This window comes from Accipiter gentilis, chromosome 1, assembly GCF_929443795.1.
Source record: "Accipiter gentilis chromosome 1, bAccGen1.1, whole genome shotgun sequence".
NCBI lineage: Eukaryota > Metazoa > Chordata > Aves > Accipitriformes > Accipitridae > Astur > Astur gentilis.
The window spans coordinates 13,767,823-13,789,395 of record NC_064880.1 but is presented as its reverse complement, the minus strand read 5'-3'; the positions used below and the strand labels follow the sequence as shown (position 1 = coordinate 13,789,395).

The following is a 21,573-nucleotide window of genomic DNA, read 5'->3' as shown; positions in this document are numbered from 1 at the left end:
CACTTTGAAGTATGGTGCTCTTGGGCACTCAGTGGGGAGGTGACAGTTGCAGCTCAGGTATACAGGCTCCCGGAGCAGCTGTATTCTAGAAGGAAGCAGCAGCCATCAGGTTACTCCATGCAGAGTCCACTTCAAGAGCACCTGCCACAGGATCTGCATGAGACTTGTAGGTTGGACACAGCTCCTCAGCCCAGGGGTGCTTCACCTCTCCCACGCCTTGATGAGACACTTATAAATGGGAACATCTCCTGTGCTTTTATAAATGGGGACATTACTTCCTTTCCCTCAGAGCATTCAAGGATATGATTTTTTCTGTTTGGGTTCCTTCAGTAACAGTAACACTGAAACATTTGCTGTTCTGGCCCTCACTTTGCTTCAGTACATTCAAATATATATATCTGTACTAAGGTCACTAATTCCTGCCTGGTCTTGTGGTCCTCAGAAAAAGAAGACGACGATGAGGAAAAAGATACCTGAGATGGAGGAAGATCTTACTCCTGACAGGTAAAGAGAAGACCTGTTTACCTGAGATTCAGACAATGAGACTGCATCCTCTTTGCATTAGATATGCTATCAACCCTTTTCGTTTTTAATCACACAAGGAGCACCTCAACACTGCTACGTTTACCAGCATCAGGAGACCTACAATATATAAAACCTGTTTACTAACAGGTATAAATATCCATAAAAAGCCTAGATGATTAAAAAAAATCTTTTACAAACTTGAAGCACATACACTTCAGCTAAAACCGTTTTTGCATTCCCAGCGACCAGTATAGCCTTCCCACTGCCTGCCCACCCACCCCCCACCCCCCCAGACTGATGGTTTCACAGCACCACAAATAACAGAGCAACAAAACACTGCCTTAATGCTACACAGCACCGACCTCGTTTTTCCCCCCATCTTCAACAATGCATACAAATTAAGATCTCCCTTCTGCAACACACCACTAGGGCCAGTCTCCTTTAACTTCAGTCAGGTTAATTCCAGTATGCAAAGCTAAGCACATATAGCATTTATGCAGGACATTGGCCCTGTTTGCCTCCTCCCCATCCTCTCTGCAGGTGCAGAAGCACCTGGCAGTTTTGTTGACTGTCAGATTTTCCATCTCAGCTGAAGCCTGATAAGGGAAGCTGCAGACAGGCCCCTATGCTCTATAAAATCACCCTTCATGTCTAAGGTATAATGTACATGTCATAAATCAGTCTTATTTATCAATAAGAGTTCTGGCAGACCTGGCAATTTTTTGTGTACCCTTGCTCTTAAGCACCCTTATTTTATTTGGGGGATTTGAGGGTTTCTTCGTTTGACATTACATTTTCAGTGAGCTTGTGATTCATTCACTGATTATTTGGCCGGTTTTCACCTGTACACATAACAGGTACACCTACACAGAGATATCACCACTGGGACCTGCTGACCCAGCAGCAGTGCACAGCAGGAGCAGACTCATCTCCCAGGAGAGCAGGGCTGGAGAACAGCATGAAGACACACACAGTCAATCACTACAGGAGGAAGCACGTGGGGTTCATCCCATAAATCTATTTGTACAAGACATGCACAACAAGACCTGGACTAGATCATTTGGATGCTAACACTACACAATCAGTCAATGATCTCCTTACCCACGTTCAAAAAAAAAAAAAAACCAAAAAAAACCTCTCCAAGCAAATATTGAAAGTAAATGTGTCATGGATTATAGCAGAGCATGACCTCTCTTGCAAGAGCAGTGCCAAAGTCTAACAAGGATGCATATATTCTGTGCTTTTAAAGTTACTCTTGCACATACCTGCTTCTTATATATATATAAACTTAATACAACATACAGGCATTTAAGAACACAAGCATTTTAGTAGCTGGCTTTTAATCAGAGTTTATGTGGCATTTTGGCTCTATGCTTTGCTCTTCCCTGCTGAGCAGGGAGGGAGGAAGCATTTTGGAAATAACCAAGAGAAACTCAGGTTCATCTGTATTTTGGCATGGTGGAGGGGGCACAGGGGGCTTTAGTCAACAAAGACTTATCACATCACACTTACTTGGAGGAGACTCAGGGCATGCATCATTAAGCTTGCACGGTAAAAATAATAAGACAGGAAAAGTAGAAGTCATGCTTCCAACAGAACTGTCAGCTTAGTCCCATTCTACCTTCTGCTTGTTTTATGATGCATACTCAACATAAAATCACCAAGAATGAAAGCAAGAGTCAAAGTGGCAAAATCAACACTGTTGAAGGTGTGTTAAATTTTGTATTTGCTTATCACTATTCCTATACTAATTGTGCCACTAACTGCATAAACATAAAACTTCCCAGCTGAAATGGAAAAAGGCTGCAGACCTCAAATTATATATGTAGTTTTATTAGCCAGCTGAGAGCTGCTATTAAATACTTTTATTGTAGGCATACCAGAACATCCCAATTAAGATAAGTGAGAAAGACAAAAAAAGCTGAGATACTGAAGGAAGAGAATGTGAAAGCGCACAAACAGCAAAAGACCTAAAAAGGTTCAAATCAGTATTGTTTATACTAACAATATCACAAGAATTTCCAACAGGCATATTCATTTTATATAATCCTTAAAGCAATATCAATCTGTTGAACCTAGTGCCAAAAGCGTCATTGAAATTAATACTTAGAGAACTCCAAAAGAGAGGGTGTGGACAACGACCACACCAATACAAAACCAGATACAAATGTACATGTATTAAATCCTCACTTACTGGGAGCTATTTCCAGCCACTAATGGAGATAGGAAGAAACCATTCCACCAGAGAAGCTACCCCCATTTCCACTGTGTGTTTTTCCCCCTTCAGTCCTCCTTTGGCCAGCATGACCCTTACACTGCAGTAGGTGGACCACTGGTTGCACCGATCGAGTCATTCCCAGTATGTTCCTGACAAGATGAGGCTGTCTATTGCAAACAGAATAAATTCCAAGAAGAACTAATGAATTACTACTAATTGGAGAGCTAAGTGAATAGGTATAGTAGTGTTAGGATTGCTATTATTGTATAATTTAAAAATAATTTCCCAGTAATTGATATTAATGAATGAGTCTATTACACAAGTCATAACTGATCCTGTATCACCTGGAAGTGGGTAATGGAATCAGTATGAGAGGGAGCCATGCAGTCTGTGAGGTAATAAAAGAAATTCCTTGCCATAATGCAGGAAACGGTACTTATTGATTTCATATTGATGGCACTAATCACCTTTACCTCTGAGCTACAAAATACATTTATAAAGCTGAGGAAACATAAATAACTCTTAAGCTAGTTCAGTTATTGAAGGACTGAGCTTTTACTTACAGTGCCCTAGAATTTCTGAGTGATGTCTCTTGTCCGTAGGACCATCGATTCTTTGTACAGGGAACTAGTGGAAGAAGGATTACTAATAAAAGCCAAGACCGTGAATCTCTCCGATTATGTTGGTAAAGTACACGTTTTACAGCTAATATGGTGTTTAATCTAACCAAACCTCCAGCTATTCAATGTTCACTGACCCCTATTTCCAGTCAAGAGTGAGTTCAAGAGTAATTACACTTTCAGGACTTTCAAACTTGAATATCTAAGGCCATGTATGCAAATCAAGTTTGTTTCTGTAGGGTGCTTAGTACCTTTCACTTCTGCTACTGAAACCAGGACCTGTTTGTAAAGCTGGTGGTTAGCTCCAAGCACTAACACCTGGAAGCCTTGAATGTTTTTGGATGTCAGAAGCCACTCTGAGATAGAACCAGGACATCCTTTAAGGAGCACTGGCCAGGCATTGGCAAGACAATGCAAGTCTATCAGACTAGGGGTCATAATCCATCCAGAGTATTTCCCAGAGAACAGCAAAAACCATACCTTCAGCATTTGTTCATTCAGCGGAGAAGACTCACCCTCTTACCTCCACCTCCCTGACTGCCCATGAACTTTGAGCAGTGCTTTGAGGCATATCTGGCCCTTGATTTGAGGAAGATGTGTCTCTGTCTAGTTCTGCATTTCATAGTCCTCTTGCCCAGTTTGTTACCCGCAGCTGCAGTCAGACATGCTTGCCTATGCTTACACAGAGAAAAAAAAAAAAACAAAACCAAGCCACTTGCAGGCTACACAGAGGTCTGACACCATCTCCAAAAGCATTTGGTGACATACAGCAAAATCACAGCAACCTTAACAGCAAAAACCCCAAGATTCAGTTGTTTCAAAGGCCACCATTATTTGAATTTGCAGACATCCAGAAGCCACAATGCCACAGGCTGTTAGTACATTATGTATTGGAGCCAGAAAAGCTAGATTGTTGTACACCACCTCTAAATGCCATGTTTAGACAAACTCTTAGAAGCACTAATTATTTCCTTCAGAGTCTTCACCTATTCTGTTGAAGGCTGAATTAACAAGTATTCCATCCACTTTATGCTCATTAAAGATCATGAAGTAAAGTAATGGAAGATTTTCATCATTCCTTTGTTCAACCAACCAGTACCATCAAAGTCACTTTTGTCCAAAAAACATTCCCTACCACAGATGTTTTTAAAGCACATCTTAGCCAGTGGATAATAATTAACAGCTGGTAACAAACTTGGAAATAGGCTGAGATGGCTTTGGGCCATCTTCCCTTGACCCTGAGGTTTGAAGCCTTGGCTCCTCTGCAGCATAGAGCAACACAAGGGCTGCTCCAAGTTACACCAGCAATATTCACTTCCCAGCAGCAGAAGATACTGGGCATAGAAATGCTGAGCCTAGCAATATTCACCTGGCTGCCTACACCCATGCCAGGTCCCCCATGTGTCCCAACACAGATGCTGGCCCATGCAGACCAAGCAGCAAGGAGATGGCCCAGACTGTCAAAGTCAGAGCTCTTTCTCACTCAAAACTCAGTCATGCTTCTTGAGCTGCCAGAACAAGATAAAGAAGGTATTTAAAGTTGGCCTGGGATCTGGACTTTTTTATTATTATTATTGTTATTATTACCAAGAAAAGCCCCTTTAAGGGTCCAAGGACACAGTCAAAACCTGCAGAAAAATAAGTCCTCATCTGCTCAGCTTTTACATGGCTGAAGTCTAACCCCAGTCCCTGCCAAAAGGACAAAGAGTGGAATTGTGCTACACAGCAAGTAAAGGCACTGAAATGTCCCCCCTCTATGACAAACCGACATCACTGAACTAATTTTCTTGGTGACCTTATCTAAATTAGTCAGAGAATATCCACTGTGATTTATGTTCAGTTGCAATTAAACCCTTTGATGCCTTCTAATTAAATCTGTGAAGATTAATTCCTATCCAGTTCTTTTGATTTCTCCTTAAATAAAAGATAAAACCTGAAATGAATTTTATTCTTCAGAGGGGAGGAGGCAGCTGCACCAGGGCTTGTCTGCCTTTTTGCCCCCAAATTACAACTCCACTTTCTCTCTTAACCATTGCTAATTTACCTCTGCTTCAGAGAGCTCTAGTGCTCTCCCTTTTTATTTCCAATAAAACATGATATACTATTATTTTTTCAATAATGTAATTCATGCTAAAAAAATAATCATTGACTACAGTCACAACTAGTTTTCCTGCTTGTGGCCCATCTTTCTGGATCTTTGTTCTCTAACATGTCTTGTATATGGACTTTGACAGAGCAAACAACGTGATTATGGCTCTGTAACAAGAGCTGAGGGAAGATTAGATCATTTCAGTTCATGTTGGGGATTTTTAGTTTTCTTGGGTTGTTTTGTGGAGGTTGGGTTGGTTTGGGTTTTTTGTTCAGAAAAGGTGAACTGCAAAGCAAAGAGCCCCACCAAATTAGGTGACAAATGTCTAACATAGTGAGAAGCTGAGATGTGATGCAGCCAAGGGAAAGCTTGTTAAAATATTTTTTCCCCCTTTTTGAAATCCTTTTGATAGAGCATGGTTCACTGGGATTCCAGCCCTGCAAAATCCCAGATCTGGAAATCTTTTGCCAGCAGTGTGATTTATTGGTGCTACTAATGATTCTTCTCCACAAAGTTTCTTTAAAAGGTTACTCGAGACTGACTGCTCTGCTGAACACCTTCCACAGCCTGGAAGGGAAAGTCCACAGTGTGTTTAACTTCATTTTCCTTTGCAGTTCACCTTTCAAATTTCTCAGGGCCACATTCCACAACAATATCGCCCTGCTTGAGTCCCTGTCCCTTGACAGTACTGGGTTTGCTGAGAGCATGTTATATTGGTATTCTATGGTAGTTTTTCATTACTTGAGTTATGCATTTTATAACAATGCAGTGTCACATTTATTAAGCCCATGCTTCCTCCCTACAGGCGAGTACAGCTATCTGGGGACCACACTTCGTCAGGCAGATATAGAGCCAATGCCCTCTCTTGCAGATGTCAGACAGCTAATAGCACTGTATGGAATATTGCCATTAGGTAAGAGCACAGCAAAAATTACTAGAGGGCAGAATACAATGGCTTTGCTTCCTGTCAGTAACATGCATTTTTACTGGCTTTGACAGGGCTTGATTAATCGTAATCTAAAGCATTTTGCAGTATAATTGTTTTTCAATTAAGCCTTCTGAGTGAAGACCATATCATTTTAATAGTGCATAAAGGAGTTTGCACATGCTATTGTCAGGTATTGCATTTCCATACCATCTCTGTTTGCATGTTAACAGTTTGTGAATGGCAGCACATAAAAGGAAATCACTTGGGAAAGATAATAGCTAAAACAAGCTCCAGTGATCAAAATTAATCAAGTTAAGGGAAGGGCTAAGGTTGCAATTTACCTTTTACAAGCTGGCTAATGTTACTCAGTACTAAACAACGCAATCATTTAAGGAATTAGTCTGAATACATTTTGTACATCAGAGAGAACACTTTTAAATGCCCTTGCAGTTCTAATGCCAGACTTAGCCAACATCTAACAAGGCTTTGCTGGGTCAGGTTGTTTGCTTTTAACGTAAAATCTATCCCATATTTTACTTGGGAATGGCATTAAGCCAAACTCTAGTTTGCAGTCTAGTTCTAGATTGCAAGAAGTGCCTGTCTCAAGGGCCTCTACTCATACTTTGCTTACATCCTTTTCCATTCCTGTTGGATATTGGGGAGATTTTAACTAGCCATATCCTCCCCCAGGCTGTATCATTGTCTGCTGATCCCCTTTATAGGGCAAAATAGCTGACATCTCCCTGTCTCCCATTCTAGCAAATGGAGCAGAGATGACACAGAGCTTCTGCTTTTCTCTCTCCTTTACACACCTTCCAGAAAGGCCAGTGTTTGGGCAATTCTGTACATCCATGCTCTGTGGCTCTCCTTGGGCATTTCCTGGCTCCCCCTGCCTCCAAAGCAGGCTCGATATGTTGTAGAAAGCTTGCTGCAATAGTGCACAGGTCTGCTTCATTCAGGTTTTGGACAGAGAAGAGTGCTCCCTCCCGCTGCCCTACAGCTCAATCTGAAGAGTCAGGTTAACAAACAGGATGCTAGCAGCACCCTTGCCTTCAACCTAGATGGGGCTCTTCCCATGTAAAACACTTTCAAGCTGGTTTTAGGTAAACCCTCAGGGGCAGGCTGCAGGTTTGACTGCAATCAGCTGAGAGCGAGCCCAGCAGTTATCCCTGTCTGCACTGACTGCAATGTGGTATTTCACATATCAGATAACTCCTCCAAGGTTATGTTTTAACACCATCTAATCTAGTGAAATCAAGCCCCATGACACCCCCGAGGCAGGAGGAAAGAGAACCCATAAATTTTCCTGCCATTTATACAATTGGCAAAACTTCTAGGGAGAAGAGACTTTGGACTAGTTGAACAAACAAAAAGTATTTGCAATAGCAGTTTGAAAAAATGCCTTTGGGTTAAAAAAAAGGTATTACATGAGCCAAAAAAAAAAAAAAAAAGACACAGGAATGGTTTCACCTTTTGGGTGATATGTTATGGATGACATTTTACTTAATTGGTCTCAAAACTAGTTAATCATTATGTAATTGTGTATGCGTAGAAGTGGAAGTTTTTCTCAAAACAGTCACTGGATGGCAAGGAAGGCTCCAGCTTAAATGGCATTGAGAAAATTATAAGCAGCTGAAAGGAGAAATAATAGTAGAAGATATACTTCATCTTTAACCACAGAGGAGTCTGCTGCTCCCCTCATAATAAATCTGTGTGTAATAGTAATAGATTGGTATGGAACGACCAAATATTAATAAAGCCTGGGTGGCTGACAACTTCACTACATCCTGCACAGTGCTGAAATAATGGCATTCATCTTAGCACTCAGTTCATTGTCATTTATTTGGGACATTAAACCATTAGGACACAGATAGGCAGCCCGATTGAATTTGTTTTTAAATACCATTCTTCCATAGCTGTCCCCCTTAACCTGGAGAACTTTTCCAGGCTAAGCCATAGGCTCCCTCTGCAGCTCATCACTTTTGGGGCCAGTTTACCCCACTAGTCCCATATTCTGGATAGACACCAGTCTCTTCTTCAGAAGTGGCAGATGCTCACACAAATTTTTCAAATCTGACTGTACAACCACCACTACTGACACAGGACATTTTTAGGCAGAGGCAGTGGTGTTACTGGACTACCAGTGGGTAAGGACAAAGCATTTGACATTCCCTGCTACTTCCATCTCTGGAGTTTCACCTGTGCCTAATTCACAGTGACAGAGCTGCAGGGAAGACAAGTTCTATCACCACCAATCGCCTAAATCTCTCTCTGTAGTTCTGTTTTCACAATGCAGGCATTTCTGCTAGGCTTTCCCAGGTGATGGAGCATATTTCTTACAGCCCAGAATGAATTTACGTGGAGGAGCCAGAAAGACAGATTTAGAAACACTGAGCAGTCACTGCTGCTAGCAGAGCAAGTGAAGCATAGCAGCCCTGGCATTTGCATTTGCTCCCCCAAATAAAATTAAGGGAACAGAAAAGGATCCTTCTTGTAGCAGATATGTCATACCTACTCTGCAGCATGCAGCTGCCATGTTCCAGACGGGGGGATAACACTGGCTCCTCTACAGATAAGCTAACACTACTCTCAGCAGGTGTGCTTAGAGGTGATATCAGCAGTGAAGGATTTGGGAGCACAGCTATTTAAGTGACGGTCAGTCTCCAATGCTCACTGAACAGCCATAGCATTTAAGAAGAAAAATTACCCAAAAAAGGGAGGTGTAGGCAGAAGTTAAAGAAGAGCAAATAAAACACATGGTAACATCTGGTTTCAAAATCACTGACACAGGTCCAACAGATAGTCCCATTAGCTTGTTTTCTTTAAAGATGGGGAAGCTGGAAATTCTCATTTTGTGCAGCAGGAGGAAGGAATTCTCCTAGTCCTATGTGCAACATGAATCTATGCCCTTGTCCAATTGCAGAAAGTGAGGACCTCCTCTGACAATAAATGCAAAGCTCAAAGCCACAGGTACATCTCTAACTCTGCCTGACAGCTGAGGGAGGGAGTTGACAACTGCTGTGTAATTGAAGGCAAGTGTCCCTGTGCAGAGCACCAGGCTTGTCTGTACACGTAGCCACCAGCAGCAGTTCCATATCAGTGCTCTTACCTTGTGTCCGTCCTCAAAAATTTACTGATGAATTACCTTTCTTTTAGCTCGCAGTTTTAGAGCAGAAGTTTGCCCATCAGAAGGTACAAATAAGGGTGGTTTAATTTTGCTACAAACAGAGATGTTAACTCAAACGTGCTACAGCCACAGCTCTGGTTATACAGAACTGAACTCAAGAGCACTTGTGCCATATTAAGGAAACAATGAATTCATGTTATAAATTATTTACTGTGAAGAAAAAAGGAAGAATCATTCCATTACCTTTATGGCAGACTTAAATGAAAGCAATAATAGTGCCATATGACTTTTTACAGGTTCCCAAACTGTCCATGAAAAGGCTCCTTTGGTGAAAGCCTTGTTACTAGCTGGACCTGCTGGTGTTGGAAAGAAAACATTGGTCCATGCCATCTGCACAGAAACGGGAGCCAATCTCTTCAACTTGTCTGCTTCCAACATTGCTGGGAAATATCCAGGCAAGAATGGCCTGCAAATGATGCTTCACATGGTTCTCAAGGTACTGTGTTTTGTGTACTTTTCACCAAATTGGTTCAGTTCATCACATCTTTTGTGGAACAAATAAGGAATTGAATTGTAGTTCCTCCATACCAAGGAACATCTATACCAGTCATACAAGGGCAAAGCTGCCCAAGGTCCAAAGGACTGCCAACCCATTTTGAAATTCCCTCCCTGCTTTCAAGTTTTCAAAACCGTTTGTTGACAGACAGTGTATGCACCACTGCAGAAGATTTAACATCCCTCGAGAAATCACTCATAGTAGCCATATTTTTCACATTAACATTTGTGCAAGTTTTGTGTTACCTTGAATGTGAAAAGCATCATAGATAAAACAAATTCTGTTCTCTATTTATATGCACATCAGTCAGGAATGCTTGCCATGCAGCATTTAATCAAATACTAGACCAGGGGTGGTCAAAAATTTCCTCGCTGGGACTGTTGCTGTAAAACAGCTCTCCCCTATACTACTCTCTGTTTACCTATCAGCAAGCTTTTCAAAAGAGGGAATCCTAGTTCAGGATTACATTAACAGAAATGTATGAGAAGTCTGGAAATGAAAGAAGGCATATGAACTGTGAAAAACATATCCCAAATCCTCTTCAGAAAAAAAGACACTCCTGGCAGGATTTCTTCCACATTTTAAGTCCTCAGCATTTTTGCTAAGGAAGGAAGCTGGTAAACATTTCCAGACAAAATACTCTTAGAAAGAAAAAACAAAGCACACACACTAGAAAAAGCCAAATACAATATTTTTCCAGTGCCAGAGACCTACTAAAAGACTGAATTCAAATTGGCTTTCCCTAGGATTTATCAGATGTATTTTATTAAACCCAGTATTATAGCAGGTTTTGTGACAGGTGCCTCCATCCCCAGAAAAGACAGGTTTCACAGTTAAAAGCAAAGCAATCCCTACGGACCCCGTTTCTTGCTGGTCAGAGCAGTGCCTAAGGAAAAGTGATGGTGCTGTGATCATGCACCTTTGATGTCTTAACACTAGCACTGGGTCTAGCACTCCCTGACACAAGCTAGTGCCATTAGACTGAGCTAATACTCCCTCTCCTTCCTCTGCTCTGCACATTTCACCCTTCTCCACTTCATTTCTGTGCCCTCATCAATAGCAAAGCATGTGCCTGGCTACAGGCACAGCACACACACCATCCTTTCCATCATTTAGTCCCCGTTAGAGAACAAGGCCTTTAAACACAGGAGAAAGGAGAGCAGCCTTTTTACTCCTATAGAAGGTTCCATCTGAAGACATTAAGGATGTATACATGTATACATATATACATATATACATATGTATATACATACATATGTATAATTTTGTCATGGTTTAACCCCAGCCAGCAACTAAGCACCACGCAGCCACTCACTCACTCCCCCCCCCACCACCACCCAGTGGGATGGGGGAGAAAATTGGGAAAAGAAGTAAAATTCATGGGTTGAGATAAGAATGGTTTAATAGAACAGAAAAGAAGAAACTAATAATGATAGCGATAACACTAATAAAATGACAACAGTAGTAATAAAAGGATTGGAATGTACAAATGATGCACAGTGCAATTGCTCACCACCCACCGACCAACACCCAGCTAGTCCCTGAGCGGTGATCCCCCACCCCCACTTCCCCATTCCTATACTAAATGGGACGTCCCATGGTATGGAATACACTGTTGGCCAGTTTGGGTCAGGTGCCCTGGCTGTGTCCTGTGCCAACTTCTTGTGCCCCTCCAGCTTTCTCGCTGGCTGGGCTTGAGGAGCTGAAAAATCCTTGACTTTAGTCTAGATACTACTTAGCAACAACTGAAAACATAAGTGTTATCAACATTCTTCGCATACTGAACTCAAAACACAGCACTGTACCAGCTACTAGGAAGACAGTTAACTCTATCCCAGCTGAAACCAGGACAAATTTATACAATAACTGGAACGTACATAAAATGTGTGTGGATATCTATACCCATTAGATAAGTATATATACACACACGTATACACGTACATGAGTCTAGACACAGGTATATAAAAACTCTTACATTTTTCCACATTACTTAAGAACAAATGGAAACAATTATCTAACACCTTCCCCCAAATTACAGGAAGCAGTCCAAGCTTACTTCCCTACTGTAACTCTTACAAAAGAAGTGACACTTTGGTGAACCTCCATGAGTTACTGGGATGGAAGTTGCTCACAGTCAATCACATGAAATAAAGGCTGTCCAGGCATTCACTTATCAAAAGGTGGCTTGTTCCAACTACAACACTACTGCTCCAAGATCTGCTCCTTTAACAGCAGAGCAAATGGCACAGCACAGAGTATCTCTTTCCAAGGGGTACAGCATGTGCATGCTCATTTCTGTGCAAATTCATATGGACATAGCACCAGCCTGTCTTAGCATCATTCAAACCAAGTATGCTCAATTTCCATTCCTAATTCCTTTGGTTGTTTCACCTCTCCCTGCTGCCTTCTGTCCCCATGGCCAAGTCACCGATTTGTCCAATCTGCTGATGATTTAGACTCAGATTCTGTAGATTCCCAGAGCCAGGCTGGAAGCAATCCTCCATCCACACAGGCTCTCACCTCTGCAGTTACAATCTCTCTTTTTTTGGACTTGACAATGTCAAATGTGTCTCATTTTCCCTGCCTCTGGGAACTCTCAAGTGCCTGCCACAGCCATCCACTCCATTTGTCCTGCCATCAGTTGCTGCTTTTTTACAACATCAATGCTCCCATCCAGTATCGTAGTCCTGCACCTGGGATGGAGTAACTCCATGCAACAGCACAAAGAGGTCCAGGCTGTAGCCCACCAACTAGACAGCAGCTTTGCAGGAAAGGACTGGGGGTTCTTAAGGACAGCAAGTTGAACACTAGTCAACAGCACGTCCACACAGCAAAAAAGTCAGCCAAATACTGGCCTATATCAGCAAGAGTATAGCCAACATCTTAAAGCAATTAATGATTCCCTGCTCTTTGGCACTTACGAGACCACAGCTGGACACTGTGTCCAGTATTGGGCTACCCTGTTACAAGATGACAGGCACAGCAAGCAGGTCCAGTGGAGAGCCATGAAGATAAGGGGGCTGGAGTGTACGAGATAAGCTGAACAAATCCACTTGTTCCAGCCTAAGAGAAGGCTGGAGCGAAAGGGACTCCAACTGCTGTTTTCAGGGACTTCATGGGATAATACAGACAGAGCCACACTCTTCCCAGAGGTGCACAGCAACAAAACAAGAGACAATGGACACAAGTTGCAGCAAGGAAAGTTGTTTAGTGTTAGGGAAAAAGTTTTACAAGGAATCGAAGGATAAGAAATCTTTTCTATCCAGATTTACATGAATCTAATGTTATTCAAGCTGAAGCAAACACAAGGGCAACACAAATTGAAAACAAATACCTTGACAAGAGGAAGCTGAACACTGGTATTTGTCCAAAAGATGTTTATTTTTCACCATGGTAAAAAAAAGTCTGGTGTAAACATATTTGGACTATTGTAAGACTACAATATACAGTGGCACATACAGCAGACAAGCCATGAAAGCAAATGGCATCTTGCAGCTGACATGCAGTATTTAATATTCACAGCTCTCAGTCTACTATGACATACCATAGTATACCTTGTTGAAGTGCCTTGCGTGCAGATGATCGCTGAAAGATTCACCACATCTCCATAATCAGACACTTCTGGTCATGTTTTTTGCAAATAGCAACTGCAACTGTTGTCAAGCAAGCTTTCTACTCCACCTTTCCAGAAGTGCCTTTATAGAGAGTTAGACAAGCAGAATACAGACCTTCCACTTACAGTTGTAAGTGAACGACAGGAAAAGTGACAGTTCTTTTTCTGTTACCTTATGACCCATGTAACCATCGTTAAACACCAGGATTTAGCAAAAAAGAATTAATGGTGCTCTGTGATAAAGGTGAAGTAACCTTGCACTTTCGATTACTTATCGCATCTGCAAGCAACAGAGTTTCTGTAATGAAAGGAAACTCTGGAGAGCATAAAATGACCGTTAGGAAACTTTCTGTCCATAACTGAGTGTTGGCTGCTGGCAGTTGTTTCGTGGGAGACACCCTAAGCAAGTGAATAGCATTGGAAAAAAAAAATATGAAACTTTAATTTGTTTCAGATGCAAAAGCCAAATTCTTTTTTTCCCCCCTCCCTTATTTTGGGAGGAGACTTGCAAGAGACATACCAGCCCTGATCCAAATGAGAGGCTTGTGTATTACTCAAAGCATGCATTTGAAAATGTCATACGGAAGAAATGACTTCTCATACCAGAACAGGAACACACCAACATTTCAATCTGCCTATTCAAAGGAAATGTAACAAAGATTAATATTAAATAGGAAAACTACTGAAAGAAGCTGCAAACACCAAGCCCGAGCACTTGTGTTCTCCATAAAGGCACAGCAAACCCTGCCAGGTCAGCTCTGCTTCAGAGTGAAAAGAGAGAATCTGTCTCTAATATAGAAGCACTTCCCAGCAGTCCCCAAAACAAAACTCATCCTTCAAGCGTGTACCAGAACGTGCTGGAATATTTCAATCAAGCCACATTTTCCATGCATTAAGCCAGCCTCAACTCAGCAGAGCTCTCTACCAGCTTGTACCAACCGACAGCTTGGCTCTCCCGCGTTCCCATCAAGGCACAAAACACTGCTGCAGTACAACAGCTTATATAAAAGATGCAAAGAAGGATAGTGAAGGATGCATAGAAACAAAAACAAATCTAGAAAGGATCAAGAAGGTAGAATGCCTGACTCTGCGACACAGAAGTGTTAAAATGCAGGTAGTTCATAAGGCTTAACTCCAAGGCAATCAAAATGACAAGCACTGGCCTTCCATTAGCAACCATAAGGCAGCCATCAGGTTAATCACTACCAGAGTGAGACAGCCCCTCTCGGGTCCTTTACCAGGGCCGCAGCAGCACACAGAAAGCACATTGTACGAAAAGCCACACATGGAAAAATGTTATTAGTGCAACACTGACCAGGCTAAAAGGTTGGGAAAGAGGTGGCTAGGAGGAAATACCAACAGCGAAGTTGTGTATGTGTATCAACAGCTCAGCATGTGCTGCGCAAGCCGTCTCTACCAAGCAAGGAATTTTACAGAGCAGCAAGCTGCAGAAATATTTCAACACCATCACTGTTAGGGGACTCTGTTGTCAGGCTATTTATTTAGGCTATTTAGCAAGTCAGAGGTGACTATGAAAGTGTTATACCAAAAAAGGAATATGATGAAGTTTATTTAAAATTAAATTATATAATCCCAGCATTTAGAGGCAACATAATTTTGAAGTCTGTCATTAATTTTATTTTTTTTCCCACTGAATCAGGTTCATTTCTTCGTAACCACTGCTGTATTATCCCTTCAGACAGGTAATTTTTCTGGCAGTCTGAAGAACCAGCTACAGTTTACCCTAGTACCTTACTCTGTATTTAGCATTTCCATGCCACACAAGACTTTTCCATTACAGTTGAGGTTTGGGAACAGTACAGTCAGCCTTTCTTCCAGACATCCCAGAGCAATGCTTTTCTCTTGGTACAGTTCAGTCTGCTAGAAGCCTAGATCCTTGAAGTGTTCAATACCACCAGTACTCAAATATACAGTGTTATTTCTGTGACAAAGCAGCTTTACATTGTGTTACTCTAGTGTCAAAAAATGAAATGCATGCTGTTAGAAGACAGTATTTTATAGTTGGTTTGTATCTAACAAACCAGCATACAGTGACATCATCACTGTAGCACTGGAATATTTGCCTGGTGAGGCTCCCACAGATAAGGTCTAATCACAGGTTTCAGCATCTTGCTGCTTTGAAGCATTTCTGTAATTATAACCTACAGAGTATTGAGCGGTTTTCAGCAACAACTTGAGCTTCCAGAAAACCTTAGTCTTGGGCCTTTTAGAAAAATTCCATCAAAGCCTTCAAGTTTGGAGGAGCCTTGTGCACATGTGCCCTGCAAGAATCAAGTTTCTGTATTTTCAAGTGTAGCAATTTAACTGTTAAACTCCAGCTCTCAAGTTTGAAAGGTTTAACCCAACGCTTTCAAGAATACCGTTTGATCTTTGTTGCATGTTGACAGACAGCAGGACGAGAAGGCTTTTTCTCAGTGATTTTCCTGAAGAGCAAATCAAGCCTTGGTGACCCATCAGAGGTTTGCTGCGCAGGCAGCTTCTGGGTCGGTGTGGTATTAGAAGGGTTAAGGAGCCATCTGCTGGCAGCTCCAACAAATTGTGGAATGCAGCAAAGCTAATAAAATTTCAATTACAAATTAATTATGTACAGTGCATTTAATTATCCATGGATTCAAACTGTCCACGGATAATTCAAATGAAGCACTTTCACGGGGGATATACAGTCTGCTACGTATCTGCCAACAATTTAAATTAGATGCCGATGGATTCTGGGTGTCTGATATGTCTTTAAAAAAGAGAAACAGCCGGGCCCACAGCATGTTGAATTTGGTCATATTAATGTGTATCAGCACCAGAAAAATATATGCAGGCCACTGTATGCATTTAGATCATTGCCTCAAAACAGAAAGCACAGGACAGTATGTGTTGAAGAAAGAGCCAGACCTGAGGTTATTCATTGTATTTCCACTTACTCAGTGGAGAAATAAAAGGGACAAAAAAGGTGACAGGTATGACAACAGTAAGCATTCTTCATTAAGAGTTAAAATGAAAGTATAGTCTGATTTAAAACTTAAGGCTCCATTTTAGAGGGCTGCTAACCACAGAAGTCATCTCTGAGCCAAATGGGGAAGATTCTGCACCTCCCTGACTGCGATGGCTCTACTGAAAGGACAACATGGTTCCCTTTGAAGTACACAAGCAGAGTTCAAGCATTGCCAACAACTTTTATAGCCTCTGTACCCTTGCCCCCCCACCCCCCTTATTCCCCGTGTCACATCATACTGCATCATCAGACACACGGATATGGAGACTGTATCGCAGAACAGCTACGCACCTCCCCAGACGTCATACAGCTGCATTACCTGCATAAAGCAAAAATACCAAAAGGGGACTGTTCTTAGGAAGCAAACGCACAACACCTCTTTGCCTTAACATTAGCAGAGAGGTAACCCTTGTCATCAGCTGAGACATCAACAGGTCATAAACACAAGCAAAGTGGGGAAAAGCACCACAATAACAGCAGATCCCACAGTGACAAAGCCTGTTGGGTTGGTAATGCGTGCACGCACAGTCTATGAACAGGAGTCGACAGCATGCCACCAGCCCAGTCCTCACTCAGGGGAAAGGCAGGCTTCAAGGGGAACAGTCTCCCACTGCCTCATCTCCCTCCTGACATCCTCTCCAGGCACACACACAGAGCAGGAGCAAAAACCAGTTGTTATCTTATATTTCAGAAGGCAAAAGTCACCATCAGAAACATCAGAAAGCCCCAGCTGATAATCCATTCATTAGCAGTGCTGAGTTCAGTAGGGGTCTCCAAGTCAGAGTTTCCACACGTCACAGTAGATTTCATAGTGGGTGCACAAAATGCAAATGCAGTTCTTTAAGCTGTAGGTTTCTTTTAGGAACTTAAACCACACCTACATTTTTCTTTCCAAGTCTCAATTTTACAAAGAATGTCAGTTGTCCCATCTCTCCTATATAATCATGCTACCACATTACACTTCTTTCACCACTTGTCTCCAAGCTTGTTTACAGTCATCCAGGAACTAACAGAATTCACCTGCAAGTATGAATCAGTAGGACTGAGACACATTTTTCTGCAGGTGTCTGAGCCCTTGACTAGTAGGATACTCAGCAGAAAATACCTGAGTCTAAGGCTGCTGCACAGCTCAGTTCAACGAAAGCCACAAATGGCCTCTCAAATGTACTTTGCAGAGTGCGTGCAGGCTTAGGAATATGTCAAACATACCTCTGAAAATAGATAATGAGGAGATGGATTAAAAAACCCTCTGGCCTTAAAACGGCAGATATTATTGCTGTACAATTTTAATCTGTCATTTCGTTCCAGCTTGTATACTCAACACACTGCTGGACTGAGAAGTTACTCCTTAAGTTGTACACGCAGATAAACATTCACATAACTGCCTGGGTCCACATATCAGTTTCTGCAAGATTTTCATATTATCTTTCATTATATGGTGTTTTTATTATTTAAGTCCTCATTATTAAGGCTAAACATTTGAGTTCCTGCCTTCCAACAAAGGGGGAAGCTCAGTTTTCCTCAGTGCAATGGTTCTGAACTTGGAGGTACCACCTGACATATTCTAGGACTGATGAGTTACCACAAATAAAGTGTCACATGCTGAAGATGGCATTGTTGCCACTTCACCCCATCAGCAGCACAGCAGAGCAAACAAGTTTAACAGCCCTCATCTACTATTCTTTTCTCCTATCGTCAATCCATTTTTACTGTACAGCCACACACTCGCTTGGTGCTTTTGATATGCGTCCATAAAAATGAACTGTGGTGCTCTGAAGAAAAACGTTCATGACTTAATTCTTCCTGCACTGGCTGTCAATCAGACACCGAGCTTATGATGTATACAATCTATCGATTTTGTAAGCTTCCTTCCTGGAAACAGCAGTTTCCACTGGGTGGGGGCAGGATGGGTGGGGGAAGCAGGACAGAAGAATGCGGTCTGTCTCTCATTACCCATTGACTCCTCAAGCCATCACTTTTGTTGCTGAGCAAACTAATACAGCTCTGAGAGCCACTGGAAAGTGATTAAAATTTGGCAGCAGAAAATCTAAACCACTGGCGTTTCTATAGCAATAGGGAGAGTGCAAAATGTGAAAAAGCCTGTAGCATTGCTGCCATCCTGCTGTGAACCAGAGGTATAGTGCCTCTGACTTTGGAGCCAGAAAGCCCATTTGTATAGACCCCCCCTTCAAATTTAACAGGCTCTGTTTTAATTCTTGGGCTAACTGGAAATTAAATGCTATTTTGTAAGCTAGAAGATTGCACATCAGCCTATTTTACTTAAAGATTAGTATCCTCACTTCTCATGCAACAGCCACGTCTTGCCTGTCTCTCCCTCTGTATCGCCCTCGGAAAACCAGGGAGGGATCCTACCAGCAAGGGCAGTCAGTCTAAAGCTGCTAGTGATCTATTGTTTGCCATTGAACTCCAAGTCCAGGCTTCCTTTTGCAGAACTGCAAGTGAATTTGGGTTGAGAAATGGAGGATAAGCATAGCACTCAAAACGATCCAGTTTGGGTTGGGTTCTTAATGTTAGATTCCTAACTAGAAACAGCTTGATTTGCCAAGGCTGCTGAACAGACCCAGTGCTATCTATAAGCACTGAACATTTCTGGAAAAAAATAATCCTGGCTAATTTTAACTGCTGAAAATGGATTCAAAAGCATAATTATAGGCACCCAGGTATGAAATTGTAGCCATTTTAATCAACTTCTTGCCTTCTCTCCCCCATTTTCTCTTAGGTGGCTAAACAATTGCAGCCTTCAGTCGTGTGGGTTGGAGAGACAGAAAAAATATTTTCCAAAGCAGCACCGAAGGCTGAAGAGGTGAGTAGTTCCTTTTTTATTTCAGTGCAGATAATTCCTCCTGTTGCATTACAACCAACACAAAGGAACAAATATATTTCTTAGCTTAGCACATACCAGTATGACCAGACCTGCCAAAGCTTGCTTGATAATAGCTTGCCTCACTAACATTTTTTTTCTTTTAAGAGAGTCTTGTGACTTCTCAAGAGCCCCCAAGAGGTCACATTTCTCTCCTATGCCTATACTCGTTTTATTTAAAAATAGTCCAGTCACTGCTCATCAGTGCACTGAAAAGTAGAAGAGAATAATGGAGAATTTGGAAATATGAGGCAAGAAACTAAAAGTTACGATGAGCTGAAATTGTTCAGCTCTATTAATTTGAGAAATTGGATGGAGCCAAAGTGAACAATGAAGCAACAAGGATAAATTTCCACTGTGAAAACAAAGAGCCTATGTTAAATAGTTATGTTTACAGATTATTTTCTTTGGGCTCCCAGGAGTCCTACTGCCATTCCTTCCTCTCTTGTGTAGCTTCCCCACAAGAAAGAAAATTAAAACACTGCCCAATAGGCACGGCAACTCAACCACTGCAGCAGAGAGCAATTCACCTGAAATCCTGATTAGATTCATGCTACTTGCAAAATATTTTACTTTTAGAGATCCAAGTGAAAAATTAAACCTTTTTCCTTAAGGCGAGTCCTGTACATTTAGACTGTGGGATGGATACAAGCCTGTATTTTAAAAGACCAATGAAGCATCACCTCAGATGAGGCTGTTACTTCTATGAGGGCTGTATGAGCTGCTAGGTGTGCAATGGTTGATACCCCCTAGTGGTCCCCACACCAAAAGGGAACCTTTCTCTTGCGCTCAAACCTTGACAGCAAGTGCAGATAGGGAGTAAAATTAAGACCAGGGGCCAAAGATTGCCTGGAGTATTCATTATCTTTAACTGCTTCGTTAACCACCAGCATGAAAAAATTTCTTGTCCTGCGCACGTCAGTGTCAAGGGTATCACCTCTGCCCCTGCTATTGCATCCCAAGACCTGCAGGTATTTAACAAAAGGTCTCTTGCATTTTTGGTTGGAGTGCGTGGCTCCAGGCTTGAAATCACTCATGTCCAAGATAGTTCTCATGGCATAACCAATATTTGGAACCAGAGAGCATGAAACAGGAGGGACAGGTAGTGGTAACTGGCAGCCTGGGGAGCCTTCCTTAGGAGCACTAGAATTTTGGAGATGAGCTAAGCTCAGCCCTAAGAAGCCAAAGCAAGTGGAAGTCACTTTGCTCATCCCAGTGTGACATTTCTGGCACCATGACTCAGAACCTCGTAAAAAGAAGCCTTAAATTCTTCAAATACCCACTAAAAAACTAGTCTCTCTCCAGTCCTCCCCTCCTCCCTTGGATGCAAAGCAGTCCAATAGCAACTACATTATGGTAAACCCAGTTGCCAAGGGTGATGTGGAAGCAGTTCAGCTACTCATAGTTAAACAAATAGGGGTCACTTTCACAGTCCACCCCACTTTTCTCCAGCTCAGGTCCACATGATAGCCAAAATCATAGCTTGCCTCTTCAACAGCCCTTCTTGCTACTGGCACATTTCTTTCAAAGTGAAGGAGGTATTATTAGCTTTCAGGACATAACCCTGAAATGTGTGCACTATGGACGCACATTAGTTTCACAAGCATAACAGGAGCTGCTGACACATAAATGCCAGTCTGGCTTAGTAGGCTTAACCTGAGAGTAAGTGTTTAGCTCGGTCTCTGATACTGGTTCAATCATTTAAAATTGAAAAATTAAGATTCCTACAAGCTGAGCAATGAACATGGGCTGTAACCAACTCTAGATCAGTGGGAATCCATGAATATCATTTATCACCCAAATAAATTAAAGTTCTAAATGCAGGGGTTAAATTAGGACTTATTTTCACGAGTAAGAGGTGAATTAGGAGTCAGACAGTTGTTTTAAAAATTCTCTGCGTCTCCTGATAGTCAGTTTTTCTAGCAGAAGATATACTGCAAGCCCAGAAAACACCATGTGTCACTTGAAGCAACTATTATCTTCTATCAGTCATTTCAGTGAGATGGGATGCC

General features: G+C 41.9%; 1 protein-coding gene across 1 annotated transcript in view; it reads left to right on the top strand.

Moving 5' to 3' along the window:
* The window catches only part of IQCA1 (IQ motif containing with AAA domain 1), a 112,678-nt gene that overhangs the window by 80,886 nt on the left and 10,219 nt on the right, over window positions 1-21,573 (top strand). The window contains exons 12-16 of the mRNA XM_049800273.1: window positions 443-504; window positions 3,346-3,428; window positions 6,258-6,365; window positions 9,804-10,003; window positions 19,421-19,504. Coding sequence (XP_049656230.1) covers window positions 443-504; window positions 3,346-3,428; window positions 6,258-6,365; window positions 9,804-10,003; window positions 19,421-19,504 — 537 coding nt within the window. The remainder of the gene's footprint in view (window positions 1-442; window positions 505-3,345; window positions 3,429-6,257; window positions 6,366-9,803; window positions 10,004-19,420; window positions 19,505-21,573) is intronic.